Source organism: Marmota marmota, unplaced genomic scaffold (genome assembly GCF_001458135.2).
Source record: "Marmota marmota marmota unplaced genomic scaffold, marMar, whole genome shotgun sequence".
NCBI classification, from domain to species: domain Eukaryota; kingdom Metazoa; phylum Chordata; class Mammalia; order Rodentia; family Sciuridae; genus Marmota; species Marmota marmota.
In genome coordinates this window covers 31601463-31618760 of record NW_025999932.1, presented here as the reverse complement: position 1 = coordinate 31618760, position 17298 = coordinate 31601463, and the positions used below count along the sequence as shown (strand labels likewise).

The 17298-nt window shown below is 34.1% G+C and overlaps 1 protein-coding gene across 5 annotated transcripts in view; it reads left to right on the top strand.

The window, feature by feature from the left end:
• Alg5 (ALG5 dolichyl-phosphate beta-glucosyltransferase) overlaps positions 1-13637 on the top strand; it is a 41928-nt gene extending 28291 nt beyond the window's left edge. For all 5 annotated transcript variants that reach the window (XM_015484226.2, XM_015484225.2, XM_015484227.2 and 2 more), the window contains 4 exons: positions 403-462; positions 5752-5903; positions 10591-10676; positions 13436-13637. In XM_015484226.2, the coding sequence (XP_015339712.1) occupies positions 403-462; positions 5752-5903; positions 10591-10676; positions 13436-13551 (414 nt within the window). In that variant the 3' untranslated portion in view covers positions 13552-13637. The remainder of the gene's footprint in view (positions 1-402; positions 463-5751; positions 5904-10590; positions 10677-13435) is intronic.
• The last annotated feature ends 3661 nt before the right edge of the window (positions 13638-17298 follow it).

The window sequence follows — 17298 nt, the reverse complement described above, 5'->3', positions numbered from 1 at the left end:
TATGTTCGTAGTAGTTTTTAAATTATTAATCTTGGATTTGCAGGGTATATAACATTTGTAGATGATTCTTTTCTTTCTAATACCATTCATTTTTTTTTCTCTCCAATGATATTGATATTTTTATTCAGGAAAAAAATATCATTTAAAGATATACATTTTAAACTAGTGCTTTCGCCTTTATTTAGCCCTATTCAAATTAAATTCAGTGTCCTCTCACCAAGTATTATTAGACTATTCAAAGCTATGCATATTTTGACCTCCTCAGTAAACTTTTAAAAATGTTTAAGGTTACTTATTTTTTCCAATGTTGCTAAAAACAAGATATTACATTGAAAATTTAGATTTAGATTTAGAAATAATACTTAAAATATGAAAAACTATTTCATTGCTTTTTTCCCTCAGGATCAAATGGCTATTGCATGTGGATCTCGAGCTCATTTGGAAAAAGAATCAATTGCACAGGTGAGAGTTTGCAGTAACTGGCATGGAATAGCAGATCTCCCAACTCCTTTTACATGTGAATTTAACAAGAAATAGGCTCATATATTTGATCCCTTAAAAATGAGGTTCCCTTCAACCTCATTTAAATTTTCATTAGCACATTTCTGAGTTGATTTTTTTTAAGTATATAGGAAGGATGTAGATTTCATTTTGACTTAGGAGATAAACAATTCTTTCATTTATTTATTTTTTTTAAGACAAAGTATCCTCATTCAGTCATAAGTGTGACTTATGTGTTTTTTGGACCAGTCAACTTGCCTTTAGTTTTTCTATATCAGCATATTTGATACTTAAGTGATATACAAGTAGAGCATCCTTAACCTGAAAACCCAAAATCTGAAACCTTGAACACTAACATGGTACCATAGATGGAAAATTCCACAGATGAAACTTTGTTTCATATACAAAATTATTAAAAATTCTACATAAAATTTGCCTTTAGACTATTATATAATGTATGTATGAAACATAAGTTGATTTCGTGTTGGGGCTCCAGCCCATCCCCGAAAATGTCTCACAATATAAGTGCAAATATTCTAAAATCTGGAAAAAACATGAAACAACTGGTCCTAAACTTTTTGAATAAGGGATACTCAAACTATTTTGAGATTCTTTCAAAGTTTAAATATTTTCTTGTTTTAACTTGGTTTCTGTTAGAAAAGCACTTTGCCTTAAAATTTGTCAAATTCCTGACTCTCCTTTTTAAAAAGATTTATCATTGAAGATGTTAAATTCTTTATTTTATAGATTATGCTAGAAAAGATAGAGCAACTTGAAGAGGGAAATATCTTATTAAGGGATTAATCTATGCAAAATTTTTGTTTGTTTTTTAGAGTTGATTTTTGTTGTTGGTATGGAGTGGGGTGGGGAGGGTGGTGCTAGGGATTGAACCCAGGGCCTTGCGCTTTACCACTGAGCTATATTCCAGACCAGAATTATTCTATAAAAATTTTTAATTCTTAATCATTTTTTTCACATTTGTAGGTTTCATGTTTCAAACCCAGTGATTGTACATTATATTTTCAGTGGTTAATCTAGTATAATGGTCTGGTAGATTTGATAATAAAGCTGTATTAATCAATGCATGACAAAAATTATCTGGAGAAAAATTTTTTAGGAGAAAAATTTTTTAATGCATATAGGCCAGGACAGTCACACTGAATTAGACTATTGAGTTGTGACTAGGTGTCTGCATTTTTAACAGTTTTACAGATCACCTTTATGCACCTTGGACTTGGAGAACCATTGGTATTAAAAGTTGACTCTTTTCAATGATATTCAAATAAGATATGAAGGAATTTTAATATTTTTTAAAACATACGGAGAGCAGAGTCAAGCATCGTAAGGATTATGCATAAGTATAGAAACCTAGACTGTACTTTTTTGGGAATAAATTATTTTAACACCCTCAGCATCTAGTCTAGTATTCTGTATACCTTATGAATTCTCACTGGTGTTTGAAAAAGTTTAATCATTTAAACTTAGAGAATATAACACTCCCAGAAATTTAAAACTAAAAGAGGATTTATGGCTAAACTTTGTTTACTGATGCACAGGGGATAGAGAAAGGAGAAAAGTTTTCCAAGATGTTCAACACATTATTTGTAGTCACAAAATACAGAAACTATAAAGCATTAAGTTCCCACAATAGAAAGCACAGTTGTATTTCTTACATGAAATATATAGGCAATAAATGCTGATGATAATGGAAATGATAACATGGCATGTTACTAAAGTATTAGTTTGTATAAAAAAAGAATATAAATACAGTATAATTATCTTTATAAAAATAAAAATTTGTTTTTTCAAACAATTAATGAAAATAGACTTAATTTAATGGTTTTGTGGATTTTTTTTTCTTTTTTAAAAAATTATATTAATGGGAGGGGAAAAGGGATACCCTGCTTAATGAAGGAAAACATGTTGGAGAAATAGGAAGCAAGAGACAAATTATTTATTGTTGGTGGAAGTAGAAAGGAATTGTTATTTTGGTACTGTTTTTAATTATGTAAATTCTTTTTACTTAAAACTTCCAGTAGTTGAAAACAGTTTGAATTTTTCCAAGAAATAGTATTTAGATGAGACTGTGCTGTGGTATAAATCTTCTTGTGTCTCGTACTGCTTGTAACTAGATTAAGGAATCTGTCCCAGGATCTAGGAATTCATAATTTATCTTGCCTCCATCCATTCATTTCTCCATCTTTAAAGCATAATGATCAATTTAGTGGTTTTGGTCCCCCAAAAATTGGTTACTGCTCTATAGAAAGAAAGGATAACCTGGCTCATACACTAGAGAGCAGCAGTTGTCCACTGAAGGTGCTGTTTATAACTGCTGCCCAGTAGGCTTCTGTCCAAGTCCAGATTATTCTCATAGAATTATCCTTGATCAGAGAAGGTCGTCCACCTCCAAGAAACAAGATGTGCATCTACCTGATTTAGGTCCAAAACTTCAGCATGCCATTTGTTTCTTTTAATGTACTATAGGCAGCATAAGCCCACATTCATGATATTTAGTCTGTGGACAGTGAGAAAATTATGAGAATTAATGAAGATAACAAATACATAGATAGCCTCAAGAGCCTTACCATTCATTTTGCTGCTCTCAAGGAAGTCTGACATGATATAGCACTGGTGGAGTACTTCAGCTTCCTTGGATGTGCTCATGTTCCCATGTGTTTCATGTAACAGCATATTCAGGTTTTCCAGATATTCTCAAATTTATCACTTTAAAAGGGTTCAAAAGTAGAAACCATTAACAGTTATTTGATGTCTTTAGTTTTTAAGATCATGAAATCACCAGGGATCTTTAATTTCACTTGAATTCTTTGATTACATTTCATAAACCTTGGAGATAGCATTGTTAATATTAAAACAGTGAATGTCTTTTGCCTGTATGTTTATAAATGTCCATTTCATAAGTTTATGTAATACTACTCTATGACTTTATCTTCATTTCACTAAATAAGTCCATCCTATATTTTATATGTATTCTAAATTTTAGAATATTTTGCCAAATTTTAAAAATTAAAGAAAGAGCCTTTGTTTGTGGTTTATCTTATACTTTTACATTTGTTAAACTTAAATAAGGTCTTCATATGAACTTCACAACATGTCTGCTTTTAAATAAATAAAACAAAATAAAAAGTTATTAACATCCAAACAAAGGCAGATATAAGGATTTTTATTTGCTAATGAATAAATTTACCCAAATCACATTTAAAATGATTTGGGAAGAAGAGTTAATAGCTATTATTTTTCTACCTTTAATTTTTATTTTTCTTTTGATTTCTATTTGTTCCTTTCCTAAGCATAAATGCTCTTTTGGAGGTTTAATCAGTCAACCAGTATTTATTGGAAGTATTTTATATGGAATGCACTGAGCAAGCTGTTGTGAGGTTCCCAAAACATTTTAAGATGAGGTTTCTGCCCTATCTACTTAGAGAGGTAAGACATATTTACATCGAAACATAATGATTCTAGGTGATAAAAAGTGCTAGATAATTTTCTTAAGTTTGCTTTACATACCTTATAGATAAGTATTTTGTTCTCCCTTCCTTTCCTGAAGGTAATTGTAGTCAGGAGAGTAAGGTAAGCCCTCAAGCTTTCTTCCTCTATAAAACCATTATTGACTTTGTGTGCCAAACACTTGGCTGACAGCTTTAACATAATCTTAATAATAACTTTGTGAGGTATACATCATCAGCCCATTTTAGGAAACCGAGAGTTGAAATAACTGCTCAAGGTCACCCTGCTAATCAGTAGTAGAGCCAGAATTCAAACAGGTATGCCCAGTGTGTTACCTTTTCTTCTGTGTCATATTACTACTCTTTTTGATGATAATAGAAAAAGCCATGAGAATGAAGAGTAATACTACAGATTATAATTATGAAAAGCAAAAAAGAGAAAGCAACCCGATTTTATAAGATAGTGTTTCCCATAGACCCTTAATAATTTGTTTATGCACATAGTAATGCATCACTCCTTAGGTCCATTACCTTAACTATAGAACACTTTAAGAAATTGTCTTTTTTTTAAATCTAAATGAGTCTTAAATACAGTGATAATTCATAATCTTAATTTTTAAGATTTCCAATGCTGAATGAGTAAAGGTCCACCATGCGGCCTGCGCAATGGTTTCATTAATGAGGTTCTTGGCATAAAGTTAGTTAGAAGAGATCGAAATAAAACACACAGACTCAGTTACCTTATTTCTATTGCCAGGTCCGAGACGGCTCCCCTCTCTGGCTCCAACCTCTAACCGCCCAGCAGGGCAGCAAGGATTACTCAGGGCTAGCAGGAGAGAGAGAGAGTGAACACGCCAGGGAGTAGCCTTTTATTGGGGAACAAGAAATTCAGGGGATAATTCCATCCAATGAAGGTTGAGGGGGGACTGCACTCCAGGGTCAGGGTCAGTGATTGGGCCCCCGGGGTCAGTGGTCAGTCACACCCCCACACGGACGGGTTCTCTCATCAGGAAAGGGCCGGGAAAATTCCGACACAGCCAGAAGCCTCAGACCCTTAACGGGAGTCGCCCAGTCACGTGTCAGGATGGCTTCCCACATAAAGGAATATTATTTCCTGTTACTACCAATAGTAATCCCTGATAACAATAATGAATCCTTAGATGGATTAAAAACTACTTAAGGTTATATCCAGAGTATTAAAGAATTCAGACTGTATTAAAGAATACAGTCTGATTAGGCATCTGGCATACCTAATTAGAGAGACAGGGTTTTTGTTTCAAACTCCTTTGTAGTTTGTAACTTCTGTGATAACTCTGCTGTATTACTTCTGTCAGTATTCTCATTTGCTAGGTATCAAACTAAAGGTTCAAATCTTAGTGTTTTGTTTTTCCATTACATTCTAGGGCCTGCTTTGAAACCAAAATGTGTATGGGACAAAGAGGCATAAAATATGTAGGTAGATGAGATGTTCTCCTTACTTGTAACAGCTCCAAACCTGTTTCTCCTGGTAGGTGGAAACACTGGCCTCCCACAGGTTCTGTGATTTATCTCATCTGACTCTGTCTCCAGGGAATCTGTGACTGCTTCTGCAGTGTCTCTGCTCTGCTCTAGGCAGTAATCATCCTAACTGTTTTATATACTTTGTTGGTGAAGCTGATGGAACAATGATGTCCATATGTAAGACCTGCCCCGTCAATGAAATATTAAAATGCAATTATGTGCAGCCAGGTGTTTACTACTTTATAGATGAATGGAAAAGTCATTTCTATTTTGTCTTTGTTTTCAGCGTTCTTACTTCCGCACTCTTCTCATGTATGGGTTCCACTTTCTGGTGTGGTTCCTTTGTGTCAAAGGAATCAGGGACACACAGTGTGGGTTCAAATTACTAACTCGGGAAGCGGCTTCACGGACGTTCTCATCTCTACACATTGAACGATGGTAGGTTTTTAACTAGAATGTATCTGGTAGATCTTATTACCCAACAATTATTCCAGATAAGAAAAGCAGTCCTATATTTTCATAATGAACATCCAGATTTAAACAAAATGTACATTTACATTTATAAACTTAATCTGTGCCTTTATACCTTTACTCAAACCCAACATATGCTTTAGTTATATGTTCACCTTAATTTTATACAGTATCAACTGAGAAGCCTAAAAACATCTTGTTTTTTAAGCTTTCTTTTCTTTATTCCTTTGAATTAAAAAAAAAAAACACTGAAATACCGAGCAAAATAAAGTCTCCATTTCCATTTCTTCCCCTCCTTTTACAGGAGCTAGTGTCTTTCTCCTAGGCCAGTCCTTCACCTTCTGCATCCTTTTCCACCTTCTCCAAAACCTAATCCTGTTCATTTCCTTTTCTCTTTTGTGTATTCAGCCTTTTCCTCTCAATCACATCTTTCCCAAAGCCCCCTACTCATGCCCTTCTAGCTCCGTACCACTACCACCCTACTCTTCTTCCACAGCCAGCTTTTTCTTGAAAAACTGGTCTGTAATTCACTGTCTCTATTTTCTCATTTCCTTCTCACTCTAATAATAACTCACTTTAATATGGATTTTTTTCTCATCCCTCGTACCTCAGTGACATTAAATCCAGTGTTCATGTTAAATGTTTTCATACCTAACCCATTAATGGCATTTGATACTTCTGCTCCCTCTTTTGAAGTACACTATTCCCTCCAAATAAATCTACCCCAGACCTCGCTCAGCTCTCAACCCATATTCAGTAAGTGGCACTATTATACAGAAGCTAGAAACCTTAGTGTCAGTCCTGACTTTCCCCCAGCCCCTGCATATATCCCGCCAACATGACCAAAGCATGTTGGTCTTATCTTTTTGGTTTTACCTTTTATGTCCCTCTCTTTCTCTCCATCTTCACCACCACCATCCAGGACACCATCCTTTCCCAGACTACTAGGTCGCAACCCAAACGGGCCTTTTCAGAACTTAAAAGGTGATCATGCATCTCTTTTGTTTAAAATCTTCCAATGGCTTCCCATGGCTGTGGAGGTGCTGCAGTCTGACCCCACCTGTGTCTCCATGCACACATGCCTTCCTTCTCAACTTATCCTCCACATCCTCTGCAGGCTGCCTGCCCTCACTCTCCACACTAGCTCAGATTTCCCAATAATATGTTATTGCTACACCATGAACTCTGTTCCTGTCACCCATTACATCTATAGTTCTTTCTTAATGCTTCTTTTTCTCTGTTAAAGCATGAGCTCTACGACACCAAAAATCCCATTTTATTTTGCTTACTAGTTTATTCCACCATTGAAATAGTGCCTGGTACATAATAGGTGCCCAGTAAGTATTGTTTGAAAAATTAGTGATTTTGTCATGAGTTCTGGTGGGTATCTTTATAATTATTCCAGTATATGTCCATTTTTATAGTCTCTACCAGTTTTCTATATGTTTCCAAAGACATATGTCATATAATCCCCCCAAAAGTATTATTTATTTATTTGTTTGTTTGTTTATTTTTGTACTGGGGATCAAACTTGGGAGCACTTTACCACTGAGTTACATCCCCAGTCCTTTTTTTAATTTTTGAGATAGTATTTCACTGAGTTGCCTAAGATCTCACTAAGTTCCTGAGGCAGCCCTTAAACTTGCAATCCTACTACCATTCTTGTAATCCCCAAATAATTATTTTAAAGAAATTAGTTTTAGAATTAAAATTATTTAGACATGTTTTAAAATCTTTTTTCCTAGATTAAAAAATTTTAAGTAATATAAATTTGATCTTCAAATTCAGTGTTTTTTATTATATTGAAAGTATAAATTAAACTGATAGTTGATGGGACTCCATAATCTGAAAGTCTAACTTAAGAAGCAATTCTGGAGTAATGTCCTCCATCTGCACTAGACAGCTGCCAAGTGCAGAATTAGGGTCAAAGAACTTGGTTCTTTGTAGTTGAAAGAAAGGATTTAGAAATGAAGGACCCTGTTTTTCACTGTTGAGGGTCTTTTAGTTTTCTTGAAATATAAAAGATTAGAGTTGATTACCTAAAAATCATGAAGTTTCCTGTCAGGATTATTCTTGGCGGCATTATCTAATAGAAATACATGAGATACAGATGCAAGCAATATATTAAAATATATTAAAGCTATATTCCTGTAGCCACATTAAAAGTAAAAAGAAACAGATGAAGTAAGTTTTAATAATATATTTTAACATAATATATCCAAAGTATTGTCATTTCAGCATGCAATTATTGTGAAAAAAAATGTTGAGGTATCTTTTATTCCCTTATGTACTGTATCTTCAAACTTATAGCAATCTCAGATCAGACCAACCACATTTCAGGTACTCTGTAGTTTCGTATAACTACTGGACACTCTACTGGACAGCAAGTTTCTGGGGTTTTGTTTTAGTTTTTTGTAAGTTGAAAAACCAGTATTGGATTTTTTTCCTTTTGAAAGTTATGTTTATGTGCATGCCTTCTTAATGATTTGTTTTGGATTTCATTAACATTGTATTGACCCCACTTAAAATTTTAGACTCACATTTTTCTTTATGGTCTAGCTATGTTTATTTTGCATCTGTAAAGGAGAACCACCAAATATTTTATCAACTTACTTAGCAGCATACCCTTCCCCACAGTTAGTAGTTTGTCAGTGCTTGTTATTTAAACACCTCTACATTTAAATGTTCTGCATATGGATATTCAGTTTTCCCAGCACTGTTTATGGAAAGAGGCATGTTCATGAACATGAAAAAAACATTCTTCAATCATTGCTTTGACAGTCTCTTCTCTTTGTTTTCTCTATCCTCTCTTATAATGGAACGTCTTTGCTGATCCTATAATTTCATCTTCTCCCTTTTATATTTTAGTTCTTTTGAGGAGATTCTAACAATTTTATTATCCAGCTCTCCTTTTGAATATCTGTTTCTGCTTTAATTTTTTTTTTTTTTTTTACAGTACTAGGGATTGAACCCAGAGTCTTGTGTTGCATCCCCAGCCCTAAAACATCTATTCTTGTTTTATGACTACAGTATTTTCTCTAGCTTACTGAATGTCTTATTTAAAACTTCAATGTTTTGTTTGTTTGCTGCATTGTTCTCTTGCCTTCACTTTTTTTTCATTTCCTCTTTATCATTAAAATCTTTCCTCTAATGCCTTTATTATGATAGTAAAACTTTCATAGGTATCTGTGCACATATGCAGAGCCCCTAATTCACTGATAGATTTCACTACAAGTTAAACTAGTAGAGCCACATGAAAGTCCCACCTGTTACTATCCTTTGGACTGGGCCCTTTTCCCTAAAGTGGGATCCTTCAGTCTCCTGCCTAGGAGCCATGAATCAGGCTGTCAGTATTCATAGAACCAAGTAGGGGAAAGAATGAAGGGGGAGAGAGAGAATCCTGTTGCAACTGTGCCTATATCCCCTCCAGCAGACATATTTAAGGCCTCTGATCCCTGAGCCTGGGGAGAGGGAGGGTTCTGGTACGCATTAGCCTGCGTCTAGGCTTCTCCACTGCTATTATCCATTTCCCTAGTTACCACATAACCTGTCCAGCTGTTTTACAACTTCCAAACTTTTTTACTATCATTCCCTCTTTGTTCTTGTGTGTTTCTTCCATTCTTCTTGCTTTAACTTAGTGACATTTCAGGATCTGCAGTGTTTAACAGGGTTTAGTATACTCTTACTTCTTTAAGATGTATCTGTTAGTGAGGTAACAGGTATACCAGAAGCCAAGTAACAAAAAGAAACATGGTAGTTCTGCCAAATCCACATATGCAAAAACAAATTAAGATGTCTTTGATGGAGAATAACCTTACATTGCTTCTGGTAGTACAAGGCTCTGTCCAGAAGTGCATGGTATTTTAGTTAAAATTTGGGTCACATGTAACATAGTAATTTGAACTGCAATTTTTGGTTTTGTTTTTTGTAATGAATATATTCACTTTATTCACATTCTAAATTGTTTAAGAGGAAAAAGATAGGTTTTAAAAAACCTTTCAGTCTAGGATTTTGTTTTTTTTAAATACAACATGATTTCAACTCATCAATGCTTATTTCCCCATCTACTTTTCATTCTTCATTTTTTGTGTTGTTTTGTGTCTTTAATATACTACCATTAGAAAAATATTTAATAATGTTATTCAGATTATTGCATATCATTAGAACTGAGTCCACTAGCTTTAGAAAGTTAAGGTTTAAGCACCAGACTTAATATTGAAACTATTTCCTTCTTTCATAAGTACCATAATTTTGGTAACAGGTTAACAAAAGTTTTACATAGTCCTTTTAAAGACACAATCCACTTTTTATCATCTTAATTAAATATTTTATTTGGATAAGAAAAACTCTTTTAAAAGGTAGTTTTCATATTGAGTTAGCCACACACTTGGAGCCCACATGGCCATTTTCACTTCTGAGCTTTTCTGAGTTGTGATAGAGGTACAGCATTTTTTATTTCACTGTTAAGTAATGACATTAAATCTCTTGTTTGCTTTGAAGCTTCTGAACCACTCAGTGTTCAATTTTTGACCTTCTGTGAATCTGATCTCAGTTTTACAATGTAAGCTTTATATCTGCCTTGTAAGCTTCTTCAGAACCTGCCAAGGTAGAGATTAAATTACTCATCTTTTGTCGATATATTTTTCTATTTCAGGGCATTTGATGTAGAACTTCTCTACATAGCACAGTTCTTTAAAATTCCAATAGCAGAAATTGCTGTCAACTGGACTGAAATTGAAGGTGAGTTTATTGTTTATTTGCAGCTGCTGAGTTTTGTCAGATGAAAGGAGACATCAAATAGTACAACTGACCAGTAAAGTTCAGCTGATTTTAAGGTTCTCCCCTCTTCTCAAATCAGGGACTTCTCAGCTGTCAGAGAGCCAGTTCCATGAGAGTGTTGCTCACTCATCCCCTCCTTCAGGCTTGTTCCTTCTGTATGTTTTCAGTATCTTCTTGTAGTCTTCAGCAAGGTTCTTACCCTGGTCAAGAAAGTTTAATAAAACCTCCAGTAGGGCTGGGATTGTGGCTCAGAGGGAGAGTACTCACCTCTCATTCATGAGGCACTGGGTTCCATCCTCAGCACCACATAAAAATAAAATAAAGATATTGTGTCCACCTATAACTAAAAATGTTTAAAAAAAAAAAAAAACCCTCCAGTAGACAAGGTCATAGTAATGTGACAATAGAAGTAAGGCTGAGGGTTGGGATTGTGGCTCAGCGGTAGAGCACTCACCTAGCACAGGGGGGACCTGAGTTCTATTCTCAGCACCACATAAAAATAAAGGCATTGTGTTGTGTCCATCTACAAAAAAGATTCATATTCATTCTCTCTCTCTCTCTCTCTTTTTCTCTCTCCTTAAAAAAGAAGAGGCTAATAGTCTTTATATATATATATATTCTTTTGAAATAAACTTTTATCATAAGCATCACCATTTTTTAGTTTTACATTATTTTATCACTCCATGGATATAGAATACCTACAAACCAAATAAGAAATAATAATAATAAGTGTTTTACTCCAAGCGTCCACAGTCCATCAGTGCCATTTTTAACTATTTGCTATTCCTGTACATATTCCAAAAATGTAAAGAGCTATAAAATCTATAATAATTTGAAATTTATCATAAATTTAATAATTACTATTTTAAAAACCTTGATTTGGTATATAGAATTTAAAATATATTCTAGTTTTCTACCTTGCTTGCCTTAGAATGAACATAAATTATTTCATGGTAGGGGAACAATTACTATTACCAGCTGAAGTCTTTCTTTTTTTTCATATATTTTATTGATGTATTATAAATGTATATAATAGTGGCATTCGTTGTTACATATTTGTACATGCATACACACAGCAATATAATTTGGTCGGTATCATTCGTTAATAACTCCCTTTTTCCTCCCCATCTTCCTCTTCCTGGTCCCTTTTCTCTACTGGTTTTCCTTCTGTTTTTATGAGCTCCCTACATACTATTTTTTCCCTGACTTCCACATATGAGAGAAAACATGACCCTTGACTTTCTGCATTTGACTTATTTCATTTAACATTATCCTCTCAAGTTCTATCCATTTTCCTGAAAATTACATAATTTCATTCTTTTTTATGGCTGAGTGAAACTTTGTATTTTATATATAAATATAAAATGTACCTACTAAAATGTGGTGTAAATGTATACCATGTTTTCTTTGTCCATTCATCTGCTGATGGACACCTAGGCTGGTTCCATAGTTTGTCTATTGGGATTTGTGCTGCTATAAACATGGGTATACAAATATCATTGAAGTATGATGACTTTAATTCTTTAGGCTAAATACTGATGAGTTACAGTACAGCTGGGCCATATGGTGGTTCCATGCCTAATCTTGAGGAGCTTGTGTACTAATTTTCATAGTAGTTGCACTAATTTATAACCTCACTAACAATGTAAAGTGTTCCGTTTTTCCAACATCCTGTCCATCAGCTGGAGACTTTTTTTTAAAAAGTCCACCTTTCTCCTGAGCACACATGGTCTTCTCTTTGAGAGTCATTGTTACAGTAAGCCATTATTTTATTGCCATTATTGCTCTGTAACCTCAGTTTAGAACAACAACAACAAAAAAAAAAGGTTAAGGACCAGTCATGAGATTATACAAACCATGTAGTTTAGAAGGATTCAAACCTCTTGGTGTCTTGCTGAGTCAAACAAAGTTTACAGAAATGTTACTATCTCCACCATTATTAGCCTAGACTCAGAGGACTGGGAAGCAGGTCAACTCTGCTAACTTTTCTGTGCTGGTCTAGGTTTAATAATAAAGTATAACACCAATATCTACAAAGTCCTTTGGTTAGTGTTTTCTGAAGAAAGCTGTTATATAAATTCAGAGTAGTGAAAAGATTTTCTTGAGGATAAAATGTAATTAAAACAGTAATGAAATCTTAAACCTTCCTCTTGATAGATACTCACTTACCTGAAGGTATAATACAAGTAAGGCTTATAAGAATCCACTGTGGAAAATGGATCAGACCCGGAATTAGGCTGGTATTTCTGAGTAGCCTGAGATCACGAAGTCTGAACTAAATGATTTGAATCCAGTCACAGGCTGTATTTTTCACCATTTAGACTGGATGATAGGACTGAGGATGTAGCTCAGTGGTAGAACACTTGCCAAGCAGGTACAAAACCCTGTTTTCAATCCCCAGTTCCAAAAGAAGAAAAAGTTGGGTCATGTATAGAGATAATTATATTCATCCATTATGCTTTATTTTCTGTTGTTCTATATAGAATTATTATTTTTCATTAACAAGCATTCAGTGATCAGTTTTTATACTAAGTGTTGCCGGAACCCTTTTCAGACACGGTCCCTCCTTTCCTATTGAAGTTCAAAAAATTTTTGGTCAAGATTTAAATAAAGTGTTAAAAGCTCACAACAATCATGTAGACGGACTTCTAGGATGCGGTTTTAAACTGACATTATCCCCTAAGTTTAAGCTTATTTATTTTAATTTGTTTAAATTGCAGGTTCTAAATTAGTTCCATTTTGGAGCTGGCTACAAATGGGCAAGGACCTACTTTTTATACGACTTCGATATTTGACTGGTGCCTGGAGGCTTGAGCAAACTAGGAAAGTGAATTAGATTGTTTGAGATCTTTGATTCTTATGTATCAGTGTCACATTATTTCAATTGAAATTAAATTTTAAATAAAGCTGGGATAGACCTGTTGTCATTGTCTGGCTTTGGGTAATTTTAAAGAACTACCATACATTAAAAAAATTTTATACTTTGGGACAGAAATTTAAAAAAAAAAAAAAAAAAGGTTTGACTCAAAAGTCAGATTTTCTTTTCCTCTAGCATTTTTTAAAATGTAGGCTACTAGTCATTATAATTCTGAGAAATGTAATTTTAAGAAGACAGAAGCAATGATTCTTACTCTGATATGCCTACATAATTCTCATGAACTTAAATATAAATCACATTCATGTAACAGTTTTCGGTCATTTAAACATGAAGTTAGTATATGAGTCTAAATGTACACAAACTTAAGCATATCAGAGAAGCCCATATTTCAGCCCGTGAAAATTCTAGAGAATTAATTATGTTAAAGGTAAGAAAATAGACTCATTTACCCCTTAGGAAAGTAGCCACATCCTAAGACAGTCTTATTTCTCTTCCTCCCAATTTTATTTACATGTATTGTACTCACTGTCTCACCTTCTACACTCTTCCCTCTCGATTTCATGTGATGTAGAAATTCTGATTGAAAAGATAAAGATTTTAAAATATTAATAAATATATTTACTTAATGCAAGAAGCCTGTGTCATTGAGATATTATAAGGCCTAGTAGCAATTAATGAACCTCAAAAAAATCAGAATTAGATTATTTCTGACATCCTAGAGAAATAAGATGATAATAGTAATAATAATAATTACTATTATATGCCATAGTTTGGATTCGGATTATACCCCAAGACCCAAGTATTGAGGGATTGGTCCCCAGCTTTCAGTGCTACTGCAAGGTTGTGGAGCCTTTAGGAGATAGGGCCTAGTGGAAGGCTGATAAGAACTTTGGAAGTTAAGTCATGGCCTTGAAGGGGATATTGTAACCTTGGCCCCTTTTCCCTCTCTGTTTCTCCCCTTCCCAGTTGCCGTGAGGTGAACAATTTGCTCTACCATGCACTCCTGCCATAATGTGCTGTGCTGCCACAGGCCCCAAAGCAACAGGGCCAACTAACCATGGACTGAAACAGCCAAAATGAATCTTTTTTTTCCTTTTAAGTGATTTATTGCGTGCATCTGTTACAGCAACAGAAAGCTGATTAACATAATACCTAACATTTAAGGAGTGCTGACTGTATGCCAGCCACTGTTCTAAACACTTGGTATGTAATGACTCATCTTAACATAAGAAAAAGGCATAAGCAAGTATTTGCCCAAGATCATAGTGGAGTCATAGTTCTAACACAAATAATCTGGATCCAGAACCTACATTTGTTAATGATTATGTTATAACTTCAGTTTCAGAGGATATGAAAATCAGGGATTATATATGTATGAAGTTGCAGAATTTCATTAAACATTTTAATGGGAGAATGACCCCAGTACTTTGAACACCCAATGATAATATCACAGCTACAGTAAACAATAAACTGAAAATAAAAGCCATTTCTCACATAAATTAATATCCCCAGCACAGTGCTTAGCATATATAAACAATAATGGGTAAAACAACAACAACAAAAAAAAAAAGCAAAAAAACAATAATGGGTAAATGAATAAACAAATTGTATTTACTACCAGATTTTGAGAACATTTAGTTACTTAAATGAACAAAATCAAACTTATGCATAAGTAGAAATAATAGAAAGCTAATATATGAAAGACCATGAACATTTATATGAATTTAAAGTATAAACCTTGAGCCCAAAATAACATTCCAATGAACTGTAAGGTAATGAAATGATTAGTTATTGCTCTTTGTAAGCTAGTGATAACAATGCATATTTTGTAGCTTAATAAGGGGATATTGTAACCTTGGCCCCTTTTCTCTCTCTCTTTCTCCCCTTCCCAGTTGTCATGAGTTGAACAATTTGCTCTACCATGCACTCCTGCCATAATGTTTTTGGGAGGAAAATGTCAATACTTTTTATGTAGTTCATCTGTGAGCACTATTGAAGGTTTCTGATACCTTTGATACCAACTTTTCTAAGCACAGATATGCTAAGAGCATGGTACAGAACCTGACAGGAAAAAAAGTAGATTCATTTAATTTACAGAGCCTGCTAACAAAGATAATAAGCAGCAGTAGCAAAAGTGAAAATATCAGCTCCTGTCCTTTAATATGTGTTTATTTGACTTGAGATCACATCTAGATCAAATTGTTTCTTGACATCTATAATTTTCCATCTCCATGTAGTTTTGTACTTCTACCATTTATAGTTGATTCTCCAGTCCTATTTTCCATTTTCTTTATTGAATTGTAATTTCCTTAGGAGCAGAAACTTTGCTACTTATTTTATTTGTTTGTCTCCAAAGCATCCTAAATTGTGATTGCGCAATAAAGGTTTCCCAAATGGCTAAGTAATGCTAGCATTTCAATTCACTTGTCAAAAAATAATTATATGAATGAGGTTATTCATTTTATTGACAGCTAAATCTCCTGATGGAATAGTCTAGTGGATAGCTTTGTTTTTATACGAATCTCAAAAGCAAAAAATCTACAATTAATAAATGTATATTGTTAATCCAATAAGTAATTTGTAATTTACTGGTTTTGAAGTAAAATTCCAGTTAGTATTTTAAGGGTAATAAAGTCCATTACTTTCCTAGGTTTGAGCCTATCTGGGTTCTGATAGGATTGAGGACAGAAAAAAGGACAAAAAAGAACAGCCATGTTCCTTACCTGAGTACTATCACAACATACCTCAGAAATCCTCCTGAACAAATAGTTTTCTGTGTCCCTGACTCAAGTTTCTACAGTAACAAGATGTATGTACATGGAGGACGGGTGAATGTCATTGCTGATAATTCTACAATCATCGCAAGAACAGTCAAATTAGGTCCCCAGAATCTACAAAACATGTTGACTGCAAAACGTGTCCTCCTGTCTAGAGGTATGAGTTTATTCAAGTCCTCCAAAATAAAACTAGGCAAAGTAAAAGTCCTTGATGTAACAATACAATAGCCCCCACTTTATCTCCAAAAAATACGGGCCAGGACTCTACAAGGATACCTGAAACTAGATAGTAGTTACAAATGCTATGTTTTTTCCTGTACAAACATACCAATAGTAAAGTTTAATGTATAAATTGGGCACATAAAAGGTGAGCAATAATAAAATAGATCAATTATGACAATGGACTAATATAAGTTCAAGGAATATAAGTAATATAAGTTCAAGGAACCAGACACATTCTGAAAAGGGATGAATTTTTGTAGTACAAATTGAAAATTTTCTGTATCTCTATGGGACTCTCCATGCGTAATGCACAACTTCAGTGAAAACACTCACCTCCATCTAGGAAGACAGTTTATATCCTCTCAGTACTATTTGGTCTTTGTCATTCTTCTGAAATAAAACAGCAGTCCTACTTGTTTATATTTTGCATTGCATTCCTTAAGATCTGTAGAAATATTTTCCCAAGAATTTTAGTAAAAGGGCCAACTGAATCTGAATAATGAAACAATGACCAAAAAAAGTAAAGTAAGGACTTCCACTTCTGGGAAGATGGAGTAGATATTTCTCCTGCTAAATACAGCTGAAAATAATGGACATTATATCTAAGACAAACATAGTTATTCTCTGAAATACAAAGAAGAGGGCAGACTACTGACCAGGGATCTTGAGACTCAAGGAACAACATGGAGTTGAACTCCTTGGATTT